This window comes from Dermacentor variabilis, chromosome 8 (assembly GCF_050947875.1).
Source record: "Dermacentor variabilis isolate Ectoservices chromosome 8, ASM5094787v1, whole genome shotgun sequence".
Lineage (NCBI taxonomy): Eukaryota > Metazoa > Arthropoda > Arachnida > Ixodida > Ixodidae > Dermacentor > Dermacentor variabilis.
The window spans coordinates 116,396,176-116,421,111 of record NC_134575.1 but is presented as its reverse complement, the minus strand read 5'-3'; the positions used below and the strand labels follow the sequence as shown (position 1 = coordinate 116,421,111).

The window sequence follows — 24,936 nt, the reverse complement described above, 5'->3', positions numbered from 1 at the left end:
GGGAGAGAGGGGGGGGGCGGTGTTCAAGCATTATGTGAGTACGATCAATACGCGGGTAAATACCAGATATCTTTGTAAGAGAAGACCACCTACTCGAAATCACGTCTTTCAAAACTTCACTGGAAGTCAGAACACGAGAGGTTCGGTTCGTTGTACGCGGAATGCTGCAGGTGATGCGGCTATCCGCACTTGTTGCAGTTGGGGGAAATAAAGGCTCGCTCATTGTTTGCTTCAAATCCCATCGTTCAACCGGCGCCGCGTAAGATAGGGTAAACACAATATTCTACCAAACTCATCGCACCTCACCGCGTGAAGAAAGCGAGCTTTCAGAATATCGTTTCACAAGCCTGGAAACTAGGAGGAGGCGAGGGCAAGTTCTGTGTGCACTTCAAGAACGCTTCCACAGACGCCTGTGAAAAGAAGAGAGCGCAGAAGAAAATTCCGAAATCTTTCCTTATCTGCAACTATCCTGGACACAATGGCACAATAGCCTAAGCTGTTGACTAGCTGGCATGCAGCCATGATGTACCATGGAGGCAGTGGCGTAGCAACAGGGGGGGCCGGGGGGCCGTGGGCCCCGGGTGCAAGGGGCCAGCTGGGGGGGTGGGGGTGTCATATACGCCTGAAGACACCCCTCTTTCCGCCGGCTTGACTGGGCGCAAATTGCAAAGAATGCTCCCGTATCCTGTAGCCCGAGCTCATACACCGGATGCGTTGCGCCGCAGAATTGTCGGCTACAGCTCTATCAACACCCCACGAAATAATTGCACGAATGTGCGGGCTAAAAAATTTAATTCGCGACATGGTCGCTCAACTACTCGCCTTAGCGGAACGTTTCATGTGGGGTGCGCTCGTGCTGTCCGTTCATGCGGGAGCAGGAGTCGCTAAACATACAGCGCGGCGTTGTAAGGCGTTGGGGCTCTTGGGTCCCTTTTCCGTTCAGAACGCACAGCGAAGACTAACAAAGACAGCAGCAAGAGGGCGTTCAACCAGCGCGCCCGGCGGTCGCGTTTACGGCCATGCGTCCGTTGAGAGCGACGTTGCATAAGTGGGGCCGTTAAAAGTCGCGAATGGGATTCTCTGGATCGTCTTCAGACTCGGTTCGGCCGAAGAGTCTGGCGGCGTATGACTCGACAGGCTGTAGTCGCGGGCCCGCCGTGATGTCCGGCTCGCTTTTACTTCCCCTCTCCCACTCGCTCCGAGAAGCCGCTGCGAAACCTGCCGTTATGTTTCACGCTTTCCTTCTTGCCCTCGAAAGTTTCAGAAAACTGTTGTTGTCTGACTTCATGTCACAAGTACAGTCTCTGTATCAGCTGCACAGAATTTTATAGAAGAAAGGTGAATTTTGTAAGGATATTTCCCGATTGATATTCTATGAACTTATGTCTTTTTGTGATTACTATGAACTCGGTAGCGAGAAAAATATGGCAGATAAGTAATAACCATATCCTTAATAATACCGTGATTAGTACTTATAGAGGAAGCACTTCAATTCGAGAATTGAGGACTCCAAATCACATTATTAACTCAACAAAAACTTGTTAAACAAAATCGTTTTGCGTGCTACAACCTACAGTACTTTGGCACTGCGGGCGGCGCCCAGTATATGGCAGCAGCGAAAGAAATATGAAATAGTGGACCAGTGACGTCGATCCCTTAATCCTCTCCATTGCGAGTGCAGACCAACAGTAGTGCAAGCTTTCGCTGGCACGGGCTTCATCGCGGCCTTTTCTTTATTTTTTTATGGTGATGCCAAGAATCGACGCGAAGCGTGCTCTATTCTGTTGCCAATCTTGCGGTGGTACCGCAGCTCGGATAATCACGTTTGTCCGTATAGCAGCAAATGAAAACAAGGCTTTATTGATCAGAATGAAGAGAACTCGTAATTGTTATAGCATTGGCGCCCGCGCAGCGGGGAGGCAGGTGGCGTTTTCTAATAGGGTGGGGAAATCAGCGTCACTGCAAACAATTTAATTTTTGTTTTCGTTCAGGGCTGCCCACAGACAAAATACTGCGTGCCAGAGTACCTACGACGATTTTTGCGAAGTTGTTGTTGGGCGAGATATGAATGTCGGGCTTCAATTTTGCAAATGCACTATTGCCGCTAAAATTGGTAATTAAAACTTTATTATAAAGATATTTTTTTTGTTACTTGTGACGTGAGTCATATTTTCCACGATGCAGCATTTGTACTGGCTGCCAAGCCTTACAGTCTGACAGAAGATGTGCACATGAGCTTATCACACGTTATCAGTGCAGCACCCTGTGTTATTTGGCGCAGGAAAAACAGCGTCTATATTTGCTGCATTCGCGATCTCCGGGAAAGAAAGCGAAGGAGAGGGGGACCCGGGGAACGTGCGGAAATTGTTGAACCCGGAAATTGTCAATATCCTCGCCTTCCTCGACTACATAAGGGAGGGGGGGGGGACAGAGGACCTATGGGCCCCTGGTGCCAGACGACCCAGCTACGCCACTGCATGGAGGGCGATTTTTTGTTTGTTTCTTTTTCCCCCAACAGTCCCAATTGAGTGAGCTGCCTTAGGACCAGGTTCAAGGTCCGGTTGCAGACAGGTGCTTAAAGCAATGGGGGGTGGGTGCGGCGACTAAACAGAGCGAAACACTCAAACCTGAAGAAAGAATCCATCTGCGTCTGGCCCTTTTTGTAATGTTTAGTGGCTGTACATTTGATAAATTTTGGAACTGACGTGAGACAGTTTGATATTTTTTTTGTACAGCTGGCGCCATCAGCAAAAAATGCCTTAAAAGTTAATATTCATTGAAAACTGTTTTGGTTTCATGCTCTACTTAGTAACACCAGTGAGTGCTAGTAGTTACAATATTACAAAACATTGTACGGCTCTGCTAAGGCCCAACACTCGTTTTGAATTAACGTGTACATGAAAAAAATGAAATTTTAGTAACGTCTGCTGCCGGGCTAGTTGGTAAAAGGCTTGTACCAACTATTGTAATGTAAATAGCAATGTAAATTTGCAAGGACCTGGTCAGCAGAAAACCTAGCTTAATTCACTGCTCTCTTGTAGCTTCCTTAATTAACATAAGAAAAATTTTCTTTCACAGAATGACAGAGAAGAAATTGCTGCTCCATCAGTGAAATTTTCAGAGTTTCATCTTGAATAGTTTTGTCCCTTCCTCGGTAATGCATGACCAACTATACCCATAAATTGCAAAATTTAAGTAATAATAACTCGTGATCGGTTCAGTAGAACACAAAACAAATTCGTATAGATCATAAGGGCACTGTAGCCTAGGAAACGTCTAAATATTGTTGTTCTGCGTTGAAAAGGAAGGAAATATATTCATTCATAAACTTCGTTTGTTTTGCCCAAATTTATTAGAGCCTGCATAAATTTCTAGTTACTTAACACGCAATATCTGTTCATAGAAAGCTTGTATAACATGTAATTAGAAGGCTGAGGAAAGTTCGTTTTGTTATGATGAACAACTTTGCCAGAAACACAGTACAACAGAGGCCAGTGCAGCAAAAATGACGTTTTTTTGCGCTCTTTTGAATGCCGTCAGTTAATGCTTCAGGGTAGTCGATAATACTAGGTGTCATTATAAAACGTAGAAACCTAGCCTTCTTATAGAATATTAATTCACTTTTGTCCAATGAGCGCAGAAAGCACAGTAGTGCAGAAACTAAAAATGCGGAGCGCTTGTCGCCGTAGTGGGACCGCCACCGACGAAGCCAAGCCTCTCCGGTTAAACCTGGATCGTACCGTTGTTTCTCCAGTGGGCTTTTTTATATTTTGCGGGTTGCTTACACAACGGTTCAGCGGCGATTATCAGGCGGCAATGAGCGACTGCAAAAGAGCTGAGCCAAATCCCGCACTTCTCTCCTGTATGACCAATGTATATCGGAGGACAGATGTTTCGGACACTGTATAATGTTTCGCTCGATTGTTTAAACATATCGCGAGAGATGGCGCAGGAATGGAGGCCGCCATTCCGTTTGTCGCCTATCCCGCACTTTCGTTTGCTAGGTGAACTTGTGGCTTTAGGAATACCGTACGGCCGCTAATAATATGTCGGTCGACTCATCACTAAATAGCAACTTGCACCGCAGGATACTGAAGAAGCGGTGCTGGTTAGGCCTAGCTGCTGTTCTGGTCTGCGGGTGGCATGTTGGCAACTACCAGAATTAGTTTTGTTTGATTTATTTGCTTAATGGGCAAAGTTGTGGGCGGAAACCTACAAACTGAATTCGCGCCACCCCAGTCTCATCTGACCGCATCGTATTTTCAAAGGTCGTGTGCACACATCTTCACGTTGCGACGGCACGCGACGCACATCGAACTATATACGCGACGAGCGAAAGCGAAACGCCTGCGCCATTTAGACCATCCCGGCATTTCAAATGCATGATACATGAGTGAAGTACAGAGCTGGAGAATTGAGCTAATCTTTCATAGAGCTGGCGTTGCATAACGGAACAAAATTGTTTGACTGCTAAAGTTCATGGTGTTGGACTGACCGATTATTCGGATGTGTTTTGCTATTGACGAAACGTTTGTCGACTGTGTTTAACTTGAGTTTTGACACTCAGTGCACAAATTTTCCCATTCAGAGAAGAAAATCTTGACACAATGAAGAATCCCACCGTGCACGCGACGTAGGCGACTGTGTGGCACGCCAGCCTAGAAGCCTGGCAGAGCCATAGCAGCTAGGCTACGGCCTTCTCTCGGTGGCATTCCCCCGCAATGAGCTGCGCAAATTTTGGAGATGGGGCTTGTGTATAGATTGCCACCTGCGAATGCGAAATTGCCTTACTGAGGGCCAAATTTGATTATGAATACTTCGAAATGGAAGCGTTCTTGAAGAATAAAACAAAATAAAGTTGTCTTGCAATTGATCACTCACGCTTCGAATTAAAAGATATATAGCGCAATTCTTCAACGAAAAAAGAATTGTTTGGCAGCTCTACTCGTGTACTAGCAAAATAGCAAGCCACGTATGAAAGTAAATGTTTGCGTCGCTAGATTTACCAAATTTAGTAGTATTTGAAATTTAGAGGACCTCATGATAGAGAAAGCTTGCAAAGTTTTTTTATTAATCCTGCTCCGAAGTTCCAATTTACTGCTTCAAAACACATTTTTGGCTTCCCTGAAAGCTGCTATCAAATGGTCGCCGTAGGTTAGTGGATTCGGAGTTCTCCTGGTGACCTGGAAATTGTGGGTTTGATCCCAGTCGCGGTAGCCGCGTTATACGGGGGCCAAATGGACAAAAAGAAAAAAGAAAAAAAAAAACGCCCGTGTGTTCAGAACTTATTTAGACACTGAAGGACCTCAGGTGGTCAAAATTAATCAGGAGTCTCACACGACGGCGTGCTTCATAATAAGATGAGGGATTTAGAACATTTAAAGAGACGAATTTAACATAACTCTTACCACCAGTACTTATGTACGCGCTGGCCTCTCTCGCCCAGCCGGAGCTGGGCAGTAGGGAAGTTGGGCTGGGTGCCTAGTGTAATGTAAATCAAGGCGAGCTGCAAAGAAAAAAAGAAAGGCGGTGGCGGCGAGTGGTTAGTTATGACTGAATTGAGGAGAGCGAACAAGACCCGAGCAGACAAGGTGACAGGTAGCACTGACATTGAGGTAGATTTAGTGCTTTTATTCTATGCACCCACTCTTTAACCGCCAATTTCGGAAACCGACCATTTCATGTAGTACAGTTTTCCCTTCACTGGTCTAATGGAATGAGAGTGACGCTTGGATTTGTGCATGAGAGATGGGGGAGGAGGCAAAATTGCGGCGCGACTGGCAGTTCGATTCACTTTGCTCGTACTCGCGGGCTTCGTTCACGTTCGGAAAACACTTTTATGTAGCATATATTAAGCAGCAGAAAGCTGTATGGGAAGTTTTTCATGTTGCTTTACCATTTACTCACTGGAACTTTTTGTTTAATTACAATAGCTGACGAGTTGAGTAACCTAGACTAATTATGTAATTACGCGGAATGTAAAAAAAAAATCTGACTATCTCTAAGCAACGACAAACAAGATTGCTCTGGCATCGTCCAGCTATGTGGCATTTGCATATTTTTAAATCTTGGCCCATGATAGTTGGGACACCCTTTATATGGTGCCTTCTGCTTTTTTGCAGCGCATGCAGAGTGAGAGGCCCACGGAAAGCAGATTTGGTCAAACACACAGCGCCAACTTTAACAAGATTTATTCGCATTTATCACCTGCCATGCTTGCTCAATGGCTCTGGTCTTGTGCTGCTAAGCATGAGGTCGCGGCATCACATCCCGGCCACGCGGGCAGCATTTCGATGGGGGCTTAACGTGAAAACACCTGTGTACTAAGATTTAGTTGCACATTAAAGAACGCCAAGCGGTAGAGAATTTTCCTGAGTCCCCCACTAAACCGTGCCTCATAATCATATCGTAATGTTCCCTCGTATAGCCATATAATTTATTTTATTTAATTTAAAGTTCTTGCAAGAGGGCAGTTGAAGCCAGAGTGATCTTGGACTAAGCAGTCTCCCCACCTTAGGGTGATACTGGGCCTCGCTAGGGACACTCGCTAGGTTGCATATAATAAACATTTCTCTCTCTCTCTCGTGGTTTTCAGATCACGTACAAGAACTGAAAAAAATATATATGCAGGTCCCATGGCCTGCAGCAAATGATGTAAGGAAAGCTTTCTAAATATATGGTGGTTGCTTTGACTGATGATAATTAGGGGTGAGACGCCGATAGCTCAATTTCTTCGACGCTTAGTCTAACACGAGAGTGGCAAATTGATGCTAAACGTTACTTTGCGTGCACCACTGCTGTTTGTCTGCGTAGCACACAGAACACAAAGGGAGGGGTGTTGGCTTGAGCAGTTGTGCGCTATTAGGGTTCAGCGTCGTCATTGCCCGCACATGACACATCGCTTCGTGACAGAACTATTAAACTCTAATTGCAGTATGGGGCTGTGCGTGCTGAAATCACAATCGGATAATGTGGGGCGCCGTAGTGGCGGACTGCTGCAGATTAATTCTGACACTGTGATGTTCTTCAAGGTGACCGAAAATATATGTGCACGTGCGCTTTCAAGTTCGCCCCCGTCGAAATGCGGAGGCAGCGGCTGGGATGAAATCCACGACCTCTAGTAATACCATAGCCGTAAAGTTAGAGCGGCGGGCGCATAAGTGCTGATTTCACAGTCGACCACTTCCATAGTGTCACCTAGACCCTGTAATCCGCTTTAATTTATGCTGCTCTGCTTCTGCACGCCCTTGTCCGCTTGAAATATTCGCATGGTGTTTATTTTCAGAAAACGCAGGAACGATCTTCTTTTTGTACCCTAGCTGGAACTTTAGCTTATAAAGTTTCCGCGCAACCGCTGCCGTATAGTACAAGGGCTTCCTTGCCTTCCTACGTCACCTCCCCCACACCCCCTTCCCTTGTATGGGAACTGCCTCTTCTTCTCCCTCCTCCCTACAGCTCTACTCTCCCCCTCCTCTCTACATCTCTACTCTCCCTCCTCCTATTCGCCCTACCATTTTCCCTCCTCTCTACACTAGGTGCCCTCTGGACACGCACATTAGTACATAGGGAGGCACTGCAGTTTCTGCAATGCTTTTGAGGGGTGTCACGGGTAATTACAGCTGCCAAGGGGCTAATCGGCAACGCCCAGGGTGCTCCAGAAGGCACTGAGTACATTCGACGCGGTGGGGTCAAAACGAGTTTCTGCTGTTGCCTTTCCTCTCTGACCCGCTCCCGTCATGTATGCACATGGTGTAAACCCTCCCCACCCCCCCACCTCTCCGACACGGTGTGCCAAATGCAGCATGCAGCAGTGGGAAAGTAAAAGGAAAAGGCAAAGAATGCTTCGCTTTAAAAAAAAAAAACGAGGAAAGACAACGCAATCACAGGAACCACAGAATGAGAAGAACATTAAGGAATGTAGTTGGTTTATTTAGAGTACTTAGAATATAGCGACAATAGTGCCATTGACCAAGTACAGGACCAGGCAGATCTTGATTGCGAATGCCACCTCATTGGCATGGTAGGTCATAGTGCCGATGGATAATTGGTTGATTAGATTCTTAAAGTTCGCAGGTTCGCGAGCCAGTGTGGTGCCATTCTTGAAGTGAACACAACACATAGCCTCGCCTCCCCAAACCTCCCAGGCGCCTACGCTGTTTTTAGAGTGAGATCCGTTGAGTTACTCGGCTTCCGGCAGACTAGGCAAAGTAAAATTTATTTGCATCACATGGTTTGGTTTCAGACATTCGCGGTTTCCCGGAGAGTATTTCCCTTAAAACATTTTTTTAGTGTTTGAAGTCAGCAATACGCCTCAATCTGTCTTGTAGAGCCTTGTATGGTAATGAATTTATTTACCTTTTTTTTGCAAATGGAGCAATCTCTTCGTACAAGACAGAGTGCGGCATCGTGGTTGTTTAAGTTTGCCTTCATATTGTTCACCAACCTTCTCCTTTCCACGTTTCTCCTCGGTGTCCATTACGAACGAAAAACGGGCCGTCGTGCAGAAGGTGCACTCCTTTCTCATTCTTTGTCTGGCACTAAGAAAAGTATGTTGTCCACAGCGTGGGCAAAAACGCGGAGAGATTGGAGCCTTTTTCCATCATCTCTCATTGTAAGGACAATTTCATACGTTAGGTTTTACCCTGTCCCGAAACAATAGAGAGCTTTAGTTTAGGGGACGCAAGTGGCTTGCGTACGCAAGAACTATTGGAGACGGTACCGCACATGCGCACGCCCTTGCGTCTGGGTCTGCGCATGCGCAGTATCGGCGCCCCCTTTCTTTTTTGCGTACGCAATCCGCTTGCGTCCCCTAAATTAACCCTCTCTAATTCTGTAATAATCGTCATATACTGTGCGTGTTAGACCTGTCTATATCTCGGCGCGCTCCTTACTTCCAGGCCAAGAACGGCACGCACGTTATTAGCATGACATAGCATTTCAGACAGGAATGTAGTGAGCGTAAGTTTTCAAGAAAGCACACGGAAGTGAGATGAATAATGTTCGGGGTCAAGGTACTCTTCAGAATAGCTAACCTCGTTGTTCTTTTCTGTTTTTGTTAGTGCAAACACTCAAACAAATGTCAGGAACACACACAAAGGAAACGTGTAGATGCGTGGTATACGCCCTCTCTTCTTGGTGCTGTGAAAGTTTATACTCGCATCTCCGTTGCCTCCGTATCGCTATGAGCTTGCGTTCCCTAACTAACCCACGTGCTACGACCTTTATTTTTTCACGTTCAAGTGGTCAATATCATTTGCCTCACCCAGAAATAAATAGGTATCTTTCCTTGAATTGAATGGTAATGTTATCAAATTCATTTTGCCGCCCAATGTATTGCATTTCATTTATTTAAAGAAAAGTCGCCATGCTTTTCTTTATTATCTAAATGCACTTCTTGCTTTGGCCAAACTCCGTGGGTGTATAGGCACCCCTGCCTTTGAGCCCACAAGATCAGCCCTTCGCATTTATTTCTATTAGCAGAACAAATACGTGAATGTCACTTTATTTTTTTTTCTTCTCAGGCACGTGTTTTGGAGACATTCACTACCACTTCCTTTTCTCTTCGTTTTTTGAGCTTCCTATTTACTGGATGTGGCTCGCTCCATAAGCTTCCTTGGGGTCGGATGCTTACATACCCTCGAAATTCCGAAAAAAAAAATAACCACGAGTCTATTGTTGACCGCTTCGTTAATCTCTGATTGGTCACACTGTTCAAGCACAACAGTGAACTGGAGAAGGTAGGCTTCTGCGAAAAGACTTTTGGGAATGTGAGACTCAGCATAGGACCTTATGGTAGTAGCACAGGTGCTACATAAGGGGGGGGGGCTGAGGCCATGAGCACGTGGTCTCGCCTGTTCTCGTTCAGCTGCTGGCAGGTTTGTCTGAACATGCTGTGGAGAGAAGGGTGCGAAACATGCGTTTGTACTGAGAGAGGGATAAGGAAGTGGAAAGGAAATGGACATGGTGCGGTTGTATAAAAAGCCGACTGACATTTCCAACTGGTCACTCGGCTCGCTTATCCGAACAGACAGTCAGCTGCCCGGCTACCCACCGAAGCCCACACCACCGCCATGGATGCTCTGCAGATGTACAGATCCCTGTCGCAGCTCAACGATTGGCCCACGCAGCGCCCTATCTCGCGTCTGACCGCAAAATTCGTGCTGGACTACGTGCTTACCAGCGGGATTTCTGACGAAATAGAACTGGTCTCCCTCGCCTACAGAGCCATCGAGTACTGGGCGTCTGTCTTCCAGAATTTCGATCCAGAGAATCACGGGTGCATATCAAGTGACGTCTTCCACGAGGCGCTGGAGGCGTGCGGCTACAACGTGAGCAAGTACTACGTGAGATGCATTCTTCGAGCGTGTGAACGCTTGGGCCTGGTTTCCTTCGACAGCTTTGTCAAAGCTTGTGCGACAACCGCAAAGGTCCACCCGTGACGACATCGTGCTGCTTGACATTTCGCAACGACAATATGTAACACAGAACCGCCGCTCGTTATCCTCTTCAGGATCAAGATTTCCTGCTTCCACGTGACTGTGGGCCTTTCTCAATGGGACTGCAACAGCTACGTGATGCTTCTTCTCTGTGTGGACGCGCCTCTGATCAGCATATGTGTGAGCTTTTTGTAAAGCGCTTTCATCAGGCATGTCAATTTTACATTCTAGTTATGAAATAAAATCGGATTTGTGCAACAATAACACTTTCCGTGTGGAACTTTATTGGGCTCAGGCGTCGGTTGTGCGTGTTTAGCTGCTGCTAGACACGTTTCCGTCGTATTTGTGGCACATCGCTTTCACGACGCAGCTATAGCTAACTAGATATGGTATGTCGTTGCATTATTTGGATGCACTCTGCATATAAAATATCGCAAGAATGCGATAATCCAGGTTTTATTTTATTCACTGATGCCGCACTTTGCCTCACTCTGATAGAAACGTTTTGGTATGTAGCTGGGGTCTTCGCCTAGTGGTTTGTGTACTTACGTCGGGTGTTTGCTGTCATAACTTGTACGTTCCCTGGATCGCTGTTCATTAATTATTACTACTCCAGGGCAGCCTATGGTTCCTGGAAGCTATGTAGCTCTGAGCGAATGCTGGCCTAGACGCCGTGAGCGGGGTTTGTGTGTGGGCGTGGGCGCAACTTTTTGTTAGTTTTTATACGCGAGGCACTGTATATCTAAATTGTTTTGGCCGCTCGTCTAGACAAACGCCATGTTCCCTTCGAGAAGCAATAGCTTTACGTGTCAGTTTACTGCTTCACTAGAGATGTTTAATTTGTTTATGTCCGCATATGCGGTTACCGCTCGTTATTTGCTTCCTGTATAGTGGACGGAACGCCGCTATAGAATAATGTCATAACAATGAAAAAAATGCATATTTGCGATCAAGAGCACTGTCGTTTTGAGCTGATAATAGTCCATATGAGGAGGCTCGGTGCTACAACAACGTCGAACCGAAGGGGGAGTTGTCATAGCAAAATTTTGATTCTTGGTTCTTGCTTTTTAGTTAGCTTCATGCTTGGAGTCTGCGTGCTTCACACGGTATTACGGGGAACTGCGCGTATTTCATCGACCATTACTCTTCTTGTGAAGTTCATGGGCTGTTGAGCGATGCGATGTGGTTTGCGCTGGTGTACCGAGCGCTCGATCACTTGCAGGTCAAACAATCACCCATACGCGTCATCGCTTTCGCTCAATGCCCGCTTGTCAAGGCATGGAGAGGGAGCACTTGACGGTGATTTTCAAGCGAAAACCGGCCTTGACCACTGCGTCCACATACATTCCTTCGGTAATGTGACTCGCATTGACAGGTTAGTCAAAGGGCTGGAAGGGGTTGGAACTCTTTAACGAGTGAAGTCTAGAAGCTGCGGAGATTCTGTATGGAAAATCTGTTACTCTTTTTTTTAAATGGAACGGTCGCCTGAGGCAGAACTGCAAGACTGCCTCTCGTGAGGCAGTGTTTTCTAGTAGAACAGTCAATTGCCTACATCAAGCAAGTCTCGAAAGGGTAGCATCCATTGACATGGCTGTCAAAAGATGCACATGTAAAAACGGAAACAATGAGTCTTTTTAATCATTTATTATTACTCGCTCAACAGGCCAATATCCCCTTAGTATGACACTCCCGTCCTCCGACTAATAAAGAAGTGCAAAAGAATGCAAGATTGAAATTCTCAACAGAGGTCGGACAATGAATGTCGCTGGCGCCAATGTTCTGAGAATGAGTCTTGCCTTTGAGCATTTTGCCGGCGCGTATATAACCGCTGGCATGCTACTCTGTATAGGGATGGGGAATGGGATTAAAAGATTCCAGAAGAGAGTGGGAGATAACGAGGATAAAAATAAATATGGAATGTCCGAGTGGACCTGATACTAATATTTAGAGGTGACATGGCGGGTAAATTTAGGTTTTTGTATATAAAAAGTGTGCAATTTTTAAAGCTTTCCTATTAGACCAATTTCAGACAGGTATCTGAACAATAAGTCAAAAACCCGTGGCTGTTTTGAAGGGCCGGGCATTGGACCTAAGATGCTCGGTAACGTTAACGGTTCGTGGCAAATCATATCCATTTGTTGCTCCAACTGTTTGCCTTATAAACGCCCATTCAAGGCCCGTCGTGCTTGGTTATCGGCTGCGCAGTTATGCAGCTGACCTAGAAGTTGCGGGTTCGCTCGCTATCGCAGTTCCTGCGTTTAGATAGGGATGATACGGAAGAAAAAAATATTTGCACATCCCCCTCACTGTGTCAATCAATGGCAGGGAAGATTTATGTGCGTATTGCTTTGATAGATGATAATTAGCGGCAAAGTTGACGGCGAAAGCTTAACTTCAACGTTTAATGTAACGCGATAGTGGTGAGTTGGTGTTAAACGTTACCTTACGTGCACCACTGCTGCTTGTCGGCCTGGTACAGAGAACACACAGGGAGACGTGTTCGCTTGAGGCACTGTTGTGCGCCATATTTCACAACCTCTGAGAGGGTTGAGCATTGTCAATGCCTCCCATGGCACATCGCATCGTGGCAGAAGTATTAAACTTGACTTGGATTATGGGGCTGTACGTGCCAAAACCGTAATAGAATTATGAGACGCGCCGTAGTGGAGCACGGCGGATTCATTTTAAAACCATGATGTTCTTTAACATGTCCCAAAATCTAAATGCACCTGCGTTTACTATATCGCCGCCGTCGAAATTCGGCTGCCGCAGTAGGGATCAAATCCGCTACCCCTAGCAATCCCATTGCTGCAGAGCTACCGCTGCGGGCACAGAAGTGTTGATTTGACGGTCGACCGATTCTGTAATGTCGCGTGGATCCTGCGGTGCACTCTAATTAATGCGGCTCTTCTTCTGCATGCCTAGCGTAATTTGCCTTATTGACATATTTGCATGGTGTTTATTTTTTCTAAATAGCCAGAACTTATTGTACCGTACCTTGAACTTAAGCTTATCCAGTTTGCCGCGACCGCTGTCGTATGGTAGTGGGGTTTCCTAGTCTTCCCACGTCAGCTCCTCCCCCCCCCCTCTCCTATTTGTATGGGAACTGCCTCTTCTCCTATCTACAGTTCTATCTACGTCCCCTCTAGGCTTGCAGGTTAGTAGAAAGGAAAGCGCAGCATTTTCTACAATGCTTTTGAGGGGGGTCACGGATAATTACAGCTGTGAAGAGGCTAATCGGCGACGCCCAGGGTGTTCCAGAGCGCACTGCGCCCATTCGACGCGTTGTGTTTAAATCGAGGTTCCGGTGTCGCCTTGCCTCTCTGAGCCGCTCCTGTCATGTATACACGCGGTATGACTCCCCCCCCCCCCCCCCCCGACGCAGCAGCCGCAGCGGCGGGGAAAGTCGAAGGAGAAGGTAAGGAAAGCTTGGCTTTAAAAACGCTCAGGGGTTTCGCAGTTTATCAGAAGCCTCCCACCACGGCGTGATTCATAATCAGATCGCATGTTAGGTGCTTTTAAGCTACGGAATTTATCTTAACCTTTAGCAGCAGTGCTTGTGTGCGCATAGCGCTCTCTCGGGCACATGCAGTCGGGGAGTAGGAAATCGAACTGGTGCACAGTGTAAAGTGAAGGAAGCCGAAATGTAAAAAAAAATAGCGAGGTGTGGCTAATGTTAAGTTATGAATGAAGAGGAGGAGGCGGACAGTACAAATATAGACACGTAGAGACGGAGCGCTGACTTGAAAAAAATTATAATAATTTTGTTTTAGTGGATCTCCTCTCTCGCGAAATGTCAATGTCCGAACGGGACCATTTTATGCAGGAAATTTTCCTTTGTCTACTGCCAGAATCAGAGTGACGCCCGAATCCATACATCACAATAGCAACATGGCCCCAGGGAGTTTGGGGGAGGCGATACCAAGTGTTGTGTTCACTTCAAGAATATTACCACATTGGCTCAGTAACGTGGGAGTTTCTGAAATCTAATCAGACATAATTAGCCATCGGCACAATGGCTTACGCCGCGCATTAGTTAGTATGCACAATCAAGGTCTGCCTGGCCCAGTCTCTAGCAAATGACGCCGACTGTCACTATTGTAAGTACTTTAAATATACCAACTACGTTCCATACTGTCCTTCTCATTCAGTGCTTTTGTGCAGTTGCGCTGCCTTTCTTCTTGAACCCGCCTTCCTTGCTGTCGTTCAGATGCGGAAAACAGAATGCTACTCGTTCTTCCCGCAGCCGCATATAATAGACACCTAATTCGAGACAAGAAGGCAGCTCACGCCAACGCCATACCATTGGTCGGGCATAGACAGTGCAATGAACTTTGCCTTGAATGCGGACCAGGTTGTAAATTTGTTTCGCGTTTCTGGTACGACCGACTGCACTGAGTTTCACCCTAACTTCGCAAACGGCGAAGGCTGCTGTCTCTCTGCACTTTACAACCACAGACGGCCTTGCTGTAGAGCATCCGTCGCGGCTGTGGGCGGCAAGTGCTGTCGCCCGGTAGCTACTGTTAAAATAGGTACAGGTGCTTCACCGGCCTGGTACTTGGCCGTTATGGGACCTCAACGCTTGGAAAGGGTGTTTGTTCGCAACCCGAATGCGTCCCCACCTCAATAGGGGGATTGTGGGAGCCACAAAGGAAGCTGTCGCCATGAGACACTTTCTAAAACACTTGTCTCATCGACAAACGCTCACCTAACTAGAACGCCTGGCATGTCTTAATTCACGCCGTGAACGTAGCGCGATGTACACTGACAGCTAAATAGATGTTAAAAATAGTTCTCCATTGATCAAATTGAGTTCGTGTGTTTTCTTTTATTTGCCAGTCTCATTGTTTGAAGCAATTTTTTTTTGTTCCCAGTACCCACCATGATGCATCTTTTGAAATATAGTCACCTAAACGATTTGTTCGGTACATGTGCGGCCACCTTGTTTTTCAATTCAGAACTATGAAAGCTGGGTCGTGGCCTTTGGGATTGGGTGGGAAAGTGTACGCCGGCGTATATCGGAGGTCACGGTTGAGGCGACCGGCATGGGGACTGAGGCGCCATAGTAGGGGCGAGGACTTGTGGAGTCGCCATCTGTCGGAAGAGCATCGCTTGCGTAGTATGAAGGATAACGCGGCGGGCTCCTCATAGGTTTGGCTTTTCGCGCTCAATAATAACATCACGGGTGAGCCATCCTGGGCATTTCTGTAAGTACTGCTGGAATGAAGCTAGTTTTTCACTGTCAAAATAATCATCTTTGGCAAGCAGAAAGCACAGAATAGGTACGTGTACGCCCACTGCGCGCGGTCGCCGCGATGGAGTCAGCAGAATCGGCTTCCTGCGGGATAGGTAGGCAGTCTCTGAGAGCAAAATATGTGAAATATGTTCTTATGGTGGGCTGTCTATATATCGTAATGGAACATAACAGAATGCGGTGCATGGCAGCTGATCGAGCAGAGTTTTGCGCCATTTATTTTTGCAAAGCCCATCCGCCGTTGCATGCGCAACAGCGCTGGAACGTCTCCGAAATCAGCAGAAAAAGAGGAAACGGATAAACACCTACAGCGTGAAAAAGGCACACAACACGAGCAGAATTCACGCTATGTAGACTGATTTCGCTAATAAAAGAGTGCGTTTGGCAAACATGTATTTACGCACTTCCTGTTTGCGTATACTGTGTGATCTTATTCCAAAGGCCAGTTTAATGACTTGACATTGGACGCCTATGCCATGGGTAGGTAGAGTAAGTGTGCTTCGCGAAAGCAACGAATACGGTTGTCGGCGAAACTTGGAAACCGTGCGCAAGGCCATCATGTTCATAACGCTTGCGTAGGGAGTGCTAGCAGCGGCCAGCGCGGGTACGTTTCCTAAAGCGACCATTCTGAGCTATCGTTTTGCTTTAGAATTTCAGTGTACCGCTGCTCTGAAACTCAAATGATGCGACCTCCAGTACCATGCGCGCGGGCCACCAAGCGGATGCTCCAACTCACCAGTGACAGCACTGCACCGTGCATAATTTCTATCCCAATAAAACAGCCTGACGGCTTGTACTATGCTGTTTATATTGCAGGGGTGCATGAATGGTAAATTTTGACATCGAATCGAGTACTGCCAACGGCAGATCAAATAGTGATTATTCGATTTGACAATCCACTCGAATAGGACCTTGTTATATACGCAATAAAAATTCGGGCATCTCTAATGATACTTACTTCCGGGAAACTTATCTCCACAGTACTCCTGCAACCTTTGAATTCAAAGCTACACTCTCATGACAGGGTTCTACGACTGCAATATATTTCGTGTAAGAAACAAATACGTCGACATCAGCAATTGAGAGATGAGAAACGTTGCAGAAAACCCATATTATAACCATTCTTTATTTACGCACATACGCATATTAATCATTTAATTCAGTGACGCTTATCAGTTCTGTCATAATACCTTCATCTACTTTAGTTTTTATCTTGACAAAAGAGACGGACACACAAGCTGTATCGTTTGGATTGCATTCTTACCTTTGTGTGTTTGCGTGTCAAATGCTTTATGCATAAGTTGCTTTGGCAGTGGGATCGCATGAATCGCGAGTGATTTTAGTGGAATATCATAATTGCAGGACGCCCATTTTGCTAAGTACATCATGCAAGCATGAATCTTTACTAGGCGATATATATAGTGTCCTCCTCAAATATCTTTCACACCCAAATCCCTAACCAATAGCGACCTAAAAGCATACACGCACATGGACGAACGAATCAGTAACAATTCCTCATGATTGATGCATGAGGTAAACAGGCATGAGGTGATCCCAGTTTTATCACGTGACTTCATGTCCGGCAGTGCTGCCGTGTGTGCTTTGTCCGTGGGCCGTACAGGCGGAAAATCTATGTTATTTATGACATATGTCTTCCGGCACCCGAAAACTGCAAACAATGATGACAAGCACTGGAATGGCTTTCTTTGTCCGCATGCTTGGACACGGTGACGAGGGCCAAAAGCCATTCGGCCGGCTCGTGGGACAACAGGAAAAGATGTTTTCAGCAACGCACCGCGCACGGGTGAAGGGAAGCAAGCCATCGACAGAGAGAAGGTGGTGCTTGCCGGTTGCGTCCTCTTACCTCGACCTTTGTGTGGATAGCGCCTGCTCGATTTCTGTCAGCTTTTGCTGCACTTTGGGTGATGAGGAATTGTTAGTGTGGTGGAAGGAGACATCTATCGCCACTGTTACCGTTAGTGCATCGTGCATTGTGAACGTTTTAACTTTACCATGGCAATTGTTGCTATCATCAGCTGGCTTTCCTGGAAGTGTTCCCCCTCTAATGTACTAGCTATAGCGGTTGTTAGATTCGCCGATTGCAGGAGCCGGCACTCTTGCACCAAAGCGTAGTCGACGGCCTAGGAACGTTTGTTCGCCACCCTAATCCCGATTCATGTTTATGCAGCTTGCAAAGAGCTCTGACATCTAACCGACATCTGTTTCGGGATGCATGAGGATAATAGTGCTTTAGCTTGCTACACACAAAGCCTTTCCAAAGTACATGTATATAATACCACCCTTTTTAGCACAAATTCAAGGCGCGCAAGAGGGCGTATGCGTATTGTTAGCACAGAAGCAATGGAAACGAGTTTGCTGGGGCGGTTCTGAACGTAGATAAAGAGGCACTGGGTCACGCGGCACCTGCGGTCGAAATGAAACTGGTGTCAGCGGTGCACATAGCTCTAATTTCTATGCGCGTGCACGATGTCTGGGGTAGCCCACGAAACGACTGCGCCTTCGAGCAGTCGGTCCTCGCCATCGTGCTGTTCCAGGCGACCTAACAGCGCTGATGAAAAGCTTTCTCGAGGAAGTCACTCCCCAAGCGAACTGTCTTTCTTTTTTTGGTTTACTTAGCCACTCTGCCGCAAACACTGCGTTTTTAAAGAGAAGGGTTCTTTGCCTTTTCCCTCGACTTTCCCACTGCTGCTGCTGTTGCTGCTGCTATTGTGACGTGCGCACTCACGTGACAGCCCCGTCAAAAAGCGGCAGTGACGAATCACTTACCACGCATATAGCCCCAATAAATCAGTAGCACCTACCATTTTGCATATAAAAAGCTTCAACCGAGCCACAGCCGAAAGCATCAGCCGCGAGAAAGCCACCACGCGCAGCAACAAAACGATGATGGTGCCTGGCACAACTTGTCCTGAAAGAAAGGCAGGCGGGGGGCATTTTTCTCAACTACATCAGATCCCCTGTCGCATCGTCGCAACCTGGTCAGACCGAAGCATGCTGCGTTGGCTAAGAGCACATTTCCCCCTTTTTTCAAAACACTTCTGAGTGGCATCTCCTGGTGGGAGAATGTGAACTACACGCAATATGGCAGCAGTGATTGGAAGATATGCAAATGACCAGTGCACTTCTAGGTAAATGTAAGGTGCATAGCCGTATATATTACTTGCATATATGCAAGAGAATGAGTATCAAACATTCTTAATCCACAGATTGACAAATTGAAAACTCCCGACGGGAATAGGCGTGTTTCTTTTGAAAGCTGCACCAGCCCCAGGTGAAATAATTGACTTTCCTAGAAAAGTAATCGAGTGAGTTATTTGACGTTAATATGAACAACCGTGTCAGAGAAAAGACATTGCACTATGAATAGGGGAGGCCGCGAAGTCTTTACTAATGTAATTTCTGTGGCTTGCTTGGCAATCTCCTTCAGCGTGCCGGCAAGCAAAATGAAGTAGGAATATATAATCAAGTGAAATGGTATTTGCTATTCAGATTGCAATAAATTTCGCAATTCACTGTCAAAAATTATAGTATAGCCGCTTCCGTTCGACTGTAACGCAAAACAGCACTTTTGAAGTCTCGAAGGGGAGGGGCCTATGTAAGTGAGGACTCTTATTTCGAATCATTCTTCTACTGGAGAGTCGTGGCTGTTGCGCAGAGGCGCACCAGTCCCTGAGAGAATTAACGCACGGGTGCTAATCAATTCTGCTGAACAATTTCCTAGCTGTCATTCAATATAAACACCCCGTTTTGGGGCGGCCTATAATTCTGCTAACTTGATTCATGCAAGGAAAACGTTTTTTTTTTGGCAGTCTCACCATGTCTGCAACCCATTAAAACTGGGAGCGCCCCAATGTGGTACTAAACTCATCTTCTTCAAGGAACACAGCAGATCTACAAATGACTCGAAGCGTGTCTGAGGTATGCCGTTCCCTTAATTGCTTTATTATTGTTCTTATGATCACACACCGGATAAAGCAGCAGTTTATAATACGGAAACTGATCAGTTGAGCGAACGTACAGTTGGGAACAGTGTTACATTTAGGTATGAAGTATAAGATAAGCGTAACATGTTTTTTCTCAGAAATCAGACTCGAGAATAATTTCTTGCGTTTACATCCCTATAAGAAAACCAGATGACTCAGCTAGCTTCTTTCTTGTTTTCTTTTTTAAACAAATTTTGGCGTTTTACGTCTGCCGATATGATTATGAGGCACCCGGTTCAAATCTCACCACATGGGGTCCTTTAACGTTACAAACAGACGTAGACAAGTCTTTTCCCATTTCCTTTCCATCTAATTCCGCGACCTGATCTGAACCCGTGAACTCCAGTTTAGCAGCGCAACTCCATATCTACTATGTAGCCAGTAATTAGGCTACCGCGCTGCTTTTTTTTTTTTTTGTTAAGCATGGGCTAGACAAAAAAATTCACACGGCTTACGGGCCAAAGATTAGCAAATACAACGGCTACCTAAAACGGTTTTTGGCGCTCGACGTCTGACCGCAATAAATGAAACCGTGCCAATTACTCCGCATTCTTTTACGGGATGAAGTAAAAAAGCATTATTATAATGTTGCATTGCAGTTCTTCAGTTTTCTGCAAGAATATCTCGCGTAAATCTGAGTAAAGGGCGCCGGATGGGCAGATATGTTTTGTTTGTTTGAAACAGCAAGCAGGGAGTTTACATACGCTTTTCCGTCTGCGTTTCGCAAGACCTACTAATAAAAAAAAAATATGCAGTAGACTACACACGAGAGATACCTGCTGCCTGGAGAACAAGAAATACATTTGTTCTCCAGAGGGAACTGCGCAATAAAATAGTGAAATGAGAGCCGACACTGCGGCCGCTGTGGACGCGCAATCACCGAGCGCCAGTGAAAAAGTTAAATAATTGAACGAACGAAAGTAATCTATTTCTAAGGCATAAATACATGTCTTATGCAATTATAAACACCGTTCGAGCATCTTGAACGCATACACCAGCGCGCGAAGTAGTACGAATGACGCTGTTTGTATAAGGTATCTGATTTGTTGCCCCCCTGGTTATAAATATCCATGTATTACGCACGTCTGTACTCAAGGTCATCATACTGTATCCTTGTTTGGGGAACTACGACGTCCAGCAATTACCTCAAACTAATTTCAATTCGTGGCAGACCTTCAGATTTATCTACGTCACCGCGAATTCAGAAACATGGCATCCTTAAAGCAAAAGAAGCATATAATTTCTGTCTACTTAATTGCATCCATCATCATAAATTTTTATTTTGTGTCCAGGTAATTCGAGCAGCCGTTATGCTTTTCGGACGAAACGAACGCTTGTTCCAATCACTCGCACCAATTATGGCAAGCAAACACTAAGCTACCAAATTCCCACGGTAATAAATCAGTTTCCCTTTGAAACTGAATATTACCTTCCAGAAAAAGGTTTAAATCTACAAATAAAATACTTATTGGAACAAATGGAATGAGATATTTATTTAGTCGACAGACTTTGTATTCATTTTTATTTATTTTACTACCTTTCAAATAGTTTTTCTATAACGCAAATATTGTAAGCTTTTTGGTATTGTTCCTGTATTTTATGAATGACAGTATTATGTTTGTAAAAAAAGATATGTATCTTTATACCGCGCATACGATAAGTTGTGTATTCGATTTAATTTTTTCTAGTACAAATTTGATGCATGTTAACTTACTGCGTCATGCTTTTTACAGCGCTTAAGAAATTCATTGTGAATTTCTTGTGACGTGCCCGTGCACAATGCCAGCTGTTCTACGGGTGATCAGGTCCTTGTCAGGCTCTTGCCTATTGTCTTGGCGACCTCTTATTGTTTAAAAGAAAATAAACTTTCACTTTCACTTCCGAGAAGTATCGCCAGCAGTTTATAAGGGCGCGGCCGTCTGACGAATGTAGTTTCAGTTATTACAATCTTAAATTGACATGGCATGCAAACATGTACAAATAAATCATTTTTAATTCAAGAAAATTAATGTCTGGTTTAGGAAGGACAACATTTTTAAGCGAAAAATTCATGCAAATATGCATAAACAATTATTTCTCATTCAAACAAATTACAGTGCTGTCTATCACCAAACACAAACGAATAATCTACAACTTATACAAAAGAGCATATCAATATGAACTTGGACTGCAAATGCAGCTAAATATGGTTAAGCTTGCAGTGTCTGAAGAAGAAGAAGAAGTCGACCTGTGCGGATGTGGAATTTTCGGCTCCCGCTTCTGTACTCGTTTTCGGACTGATTTATGTGATTCCTAGCAACGAAATGTGCACTATTCGACGCACTTTCTTCTAAGGAACACGCCGATGTCCGATTTTTCTTCCGGTCAGTCAACTCTTTTCAATTTCCGAGACTTTTTAGTTTGGACCACGCTGCGGCTCAGCTAGCCCTACCCGACTAGGCCTATCGCCGGCGGCGAGGAGCGAGCAGGCCCAGGCCTCGCTCGTACGTGTGCGCGGCAGGATGCCCGCTATGGAGGCCGTCGTGGAGGGAGAGGACATCTCCCAAGAAGAAGCGAATCGCCCAGGCTGGACGACAGCTACGGGCAAAAACAAGAAGGCCAAGCCGGGACCGACCGTTCCGGACCGAGGCGACGAGGGACGAGCAGAGACGAAGGGCGGCCGCCGCACGGCTGGCCCGCAGAGCGCGATCAAGCGCCTCGTCGCCGCATCGAGGCTCCCTCGGCTACCGAGGGACCACATTCGCATCATAGTGAGGCCGAGAGACGGCCTCGACGTGAAAAAAGTGAGTCAAATTCACCTGGCGCAAGCGCTAGCAATGGCGGCCTCGCTCCCGCCGAACGAGACCGAGGATGACATCGTTTGTCCGAACGCAACCCAGAACATTCTCGTCGTGTCCACGCCGACTGAGAAGAACGCGAACGCATACGCCGGAATTCACAAGCTTCACCTAAGAGACGGCGCATACAATGTGGCCGCATACATTGTGACGCCGGACAACACGTGCAAGGGGGTCATCAGATGAGTGGACCCCGAAATCAACGAGGCCCAGCTTCAGGCCATGATCGTGAACCAAAGAAATCCCAAGGCCTTGGAAGCCAAGCGGATCAAAAACACCTCGACGGTGATAGTGCTCTTCGACGGCATGAAAGTGCCGAACTATGTCATGTGTGGCGTAAGCCTAATGCGCTGCACGCTATACAAGCTGCAAAACGACGTGTGCTACGGGTGCGGTGACTTGGGCCACAGAGTCGACGTGTGTCCAAATCCTCACAAGAAGAGCTGCCGAGGCTGCGGAGTCAACGACCCGGCTGAAGACCACCAGCGCTCGCCCAAGTGTGCCCTCTGCGGATGCCAACACCCAACGGCGGACAACAAGTGCAAGCAACGATACCAAATCCCTTACGTCGTGCGGCGCAGGAGGCGCCGACGCAGAAATGCCAAGAAATCGCGGCTGCAAAGCCAGCCGCAACAGGTGGAAGGTAGATCACGCGATTCCAGCGTGGCAAGCGCCCCCAGACGGGGACATTCGACAACGCCGACACTACGACTGCGCAGCCGATCGAGAGGCCGTTCCCGCTCCAGGGGGCGCTCCCGCTCCCAAGTGCGCATTCAAGAGGGGCCGACCTGGGCGGACCGGGCCAGGCCGAAGCCGCAGCCGAAATCACAATCAAAGGTAACGCAGGTAGCATTGCCAAAGCATAACAAGGAAGACCCTAGAATAGCTCAGCTAGCTGAAGAAAACGCGCGCCTCAAAGAGGAGATTAAGCAAATGAGGGCGGATTTCGAATCGTTTTGGAAGCAAGGTTCCACTTCCACGGAGCCTGGGGTTACGCAAGGCCAATGCCCAAGGGAGAACGGCTAGTGGAGGCGGTCACTATGTGCTCGCTAGAGCTGGTGACCGACCCCCGCTATCCGACTCCACTAGGCACGTCGGTGGCGCGGGACACGACGCCCGACCTGACCTTCGTCAATAACGTGCGAGGGGCCGAGTGGCGCAACCTGCACGAGAACCTCGGCAGCGACCACTGCTTACTGGCCGTGGCGATCCCCATCAAGGCGACACCACCAAGAGAATTTAAGGTCACCGACTGGGACGCCTTCCGCAAAATAAGGAAGGAAGACAAAAGCGAATATGAGGACCTAGACAGCCTTTTTAGAAGACTCAAAGAGGACGTTAGCACTTCGACGAGGGTTGTCCAAACTGAACTAAACGTGGAAAGGATGGACGCGAGATTGGCACACCTATTAGAGGCAAAGAATTCCATCACGGCAAGGTGGAAAACGCAAAGACTAAATCGCAGACTGCGAAAGAAAGTAGCGGCACTAAACCGGGAAGTCGAAGCGCACTCGATCGAGCTTTCCAAGCAACAGTGGAACGAGGTGTGCGCGTAGGTAGACGGACAAATGAGGAGCGGGCGCAAATGGAACCTCCTAAAGAAACTGTTAGACGACAAGCAATCCAAAGGCAATCAGAGATTTGCAATTGATAGGATTTTACACAAACAAAAGGAGCTGGGCAAAACGGAGAGCGAGTTCCTAAAGGAGCTGGCGGCGACTTATCTGCCACTGGGCCCGTCAGGCGGTGGCGACTATCCACAATACACCGGCACAGAGGTCGAAGAATTCGACGCGCCCTTCACGGAACCGGAAATTTGGGATGCCTTACAAGGCCTCAACGAACGCTCCGCTACGGGCTCTGATGGGGTCTCGAATAAACTGTTAAGAAACCTAGGCGGAAAGTCGGTCGAGAAGCTCACCGAAGAAATCAACAGAGCGTGGGAAACTGGACACGTACCAGAGGTCTGGAAAGAGGCCTCGGTCATACTAATACCGAAACCCGGTAAACCACTTGCGGCGGAGAACATGCGGCCAATATCGCTGACCTCGTGCGTAGGCAAGACGGCGGAACATGCCATACATAACCGAGTATCGCGGTACATAGAGAGAGAGGGCCTCTTCCCACATAACATGGTGAGCTTCAGACCGGGCCACTCCACACAGGACGTAATGTTACAACTCAAAAAGCACATAATCGACGGCATAACCAGAGACACCAGGGGCATACTGGCATTGGACCTAACGAAAGCGTTCGACACGGTGAAACACATATTTCTAATGAAAACGATCTCGGTGATGGGGCTCGGCCGGAAATTCCACTCCTACATAGGCTCCTTCCTCAGAGACAGGAAAACCACGATCAAAATAGGGCAGGCCACGTCCGATTGGTACACGCTGGACGCG

The 24,936-nt window shown here is 46.9% G+C and overlaps 1 protein-coding gene across 1 annotated transcript; it reads left to right on the top strand.

The window, feature by feature from the left end:
• The first annotated feature begins 10,070 nt into the window (after window positions 1–10,070).
• On the top strand, window positions 10,071–10,439 carry LOC142591541 (peflin-like). Its single transcript, XM_075703861.1, has one exon. It carries the CDS (start codon window positions 10,071–10,073, stop codon window positions 10,437–10,439), a length of 369 nt encoding a protein of 122 aa, XP_075559976.1.
• The last annotated feature ends 14,497 nt before the right edge of the window (window positions 10,440–24,936 follow it).

Coding starts and splice junctions, on each gene's coding strand:
- LOC142591541 (XM_075703861.1), top strand. CDS start 10,071: ATGGATGCTCTGCAGATGTACAGATCCCTGTCGCAGCTCAACGATTGG.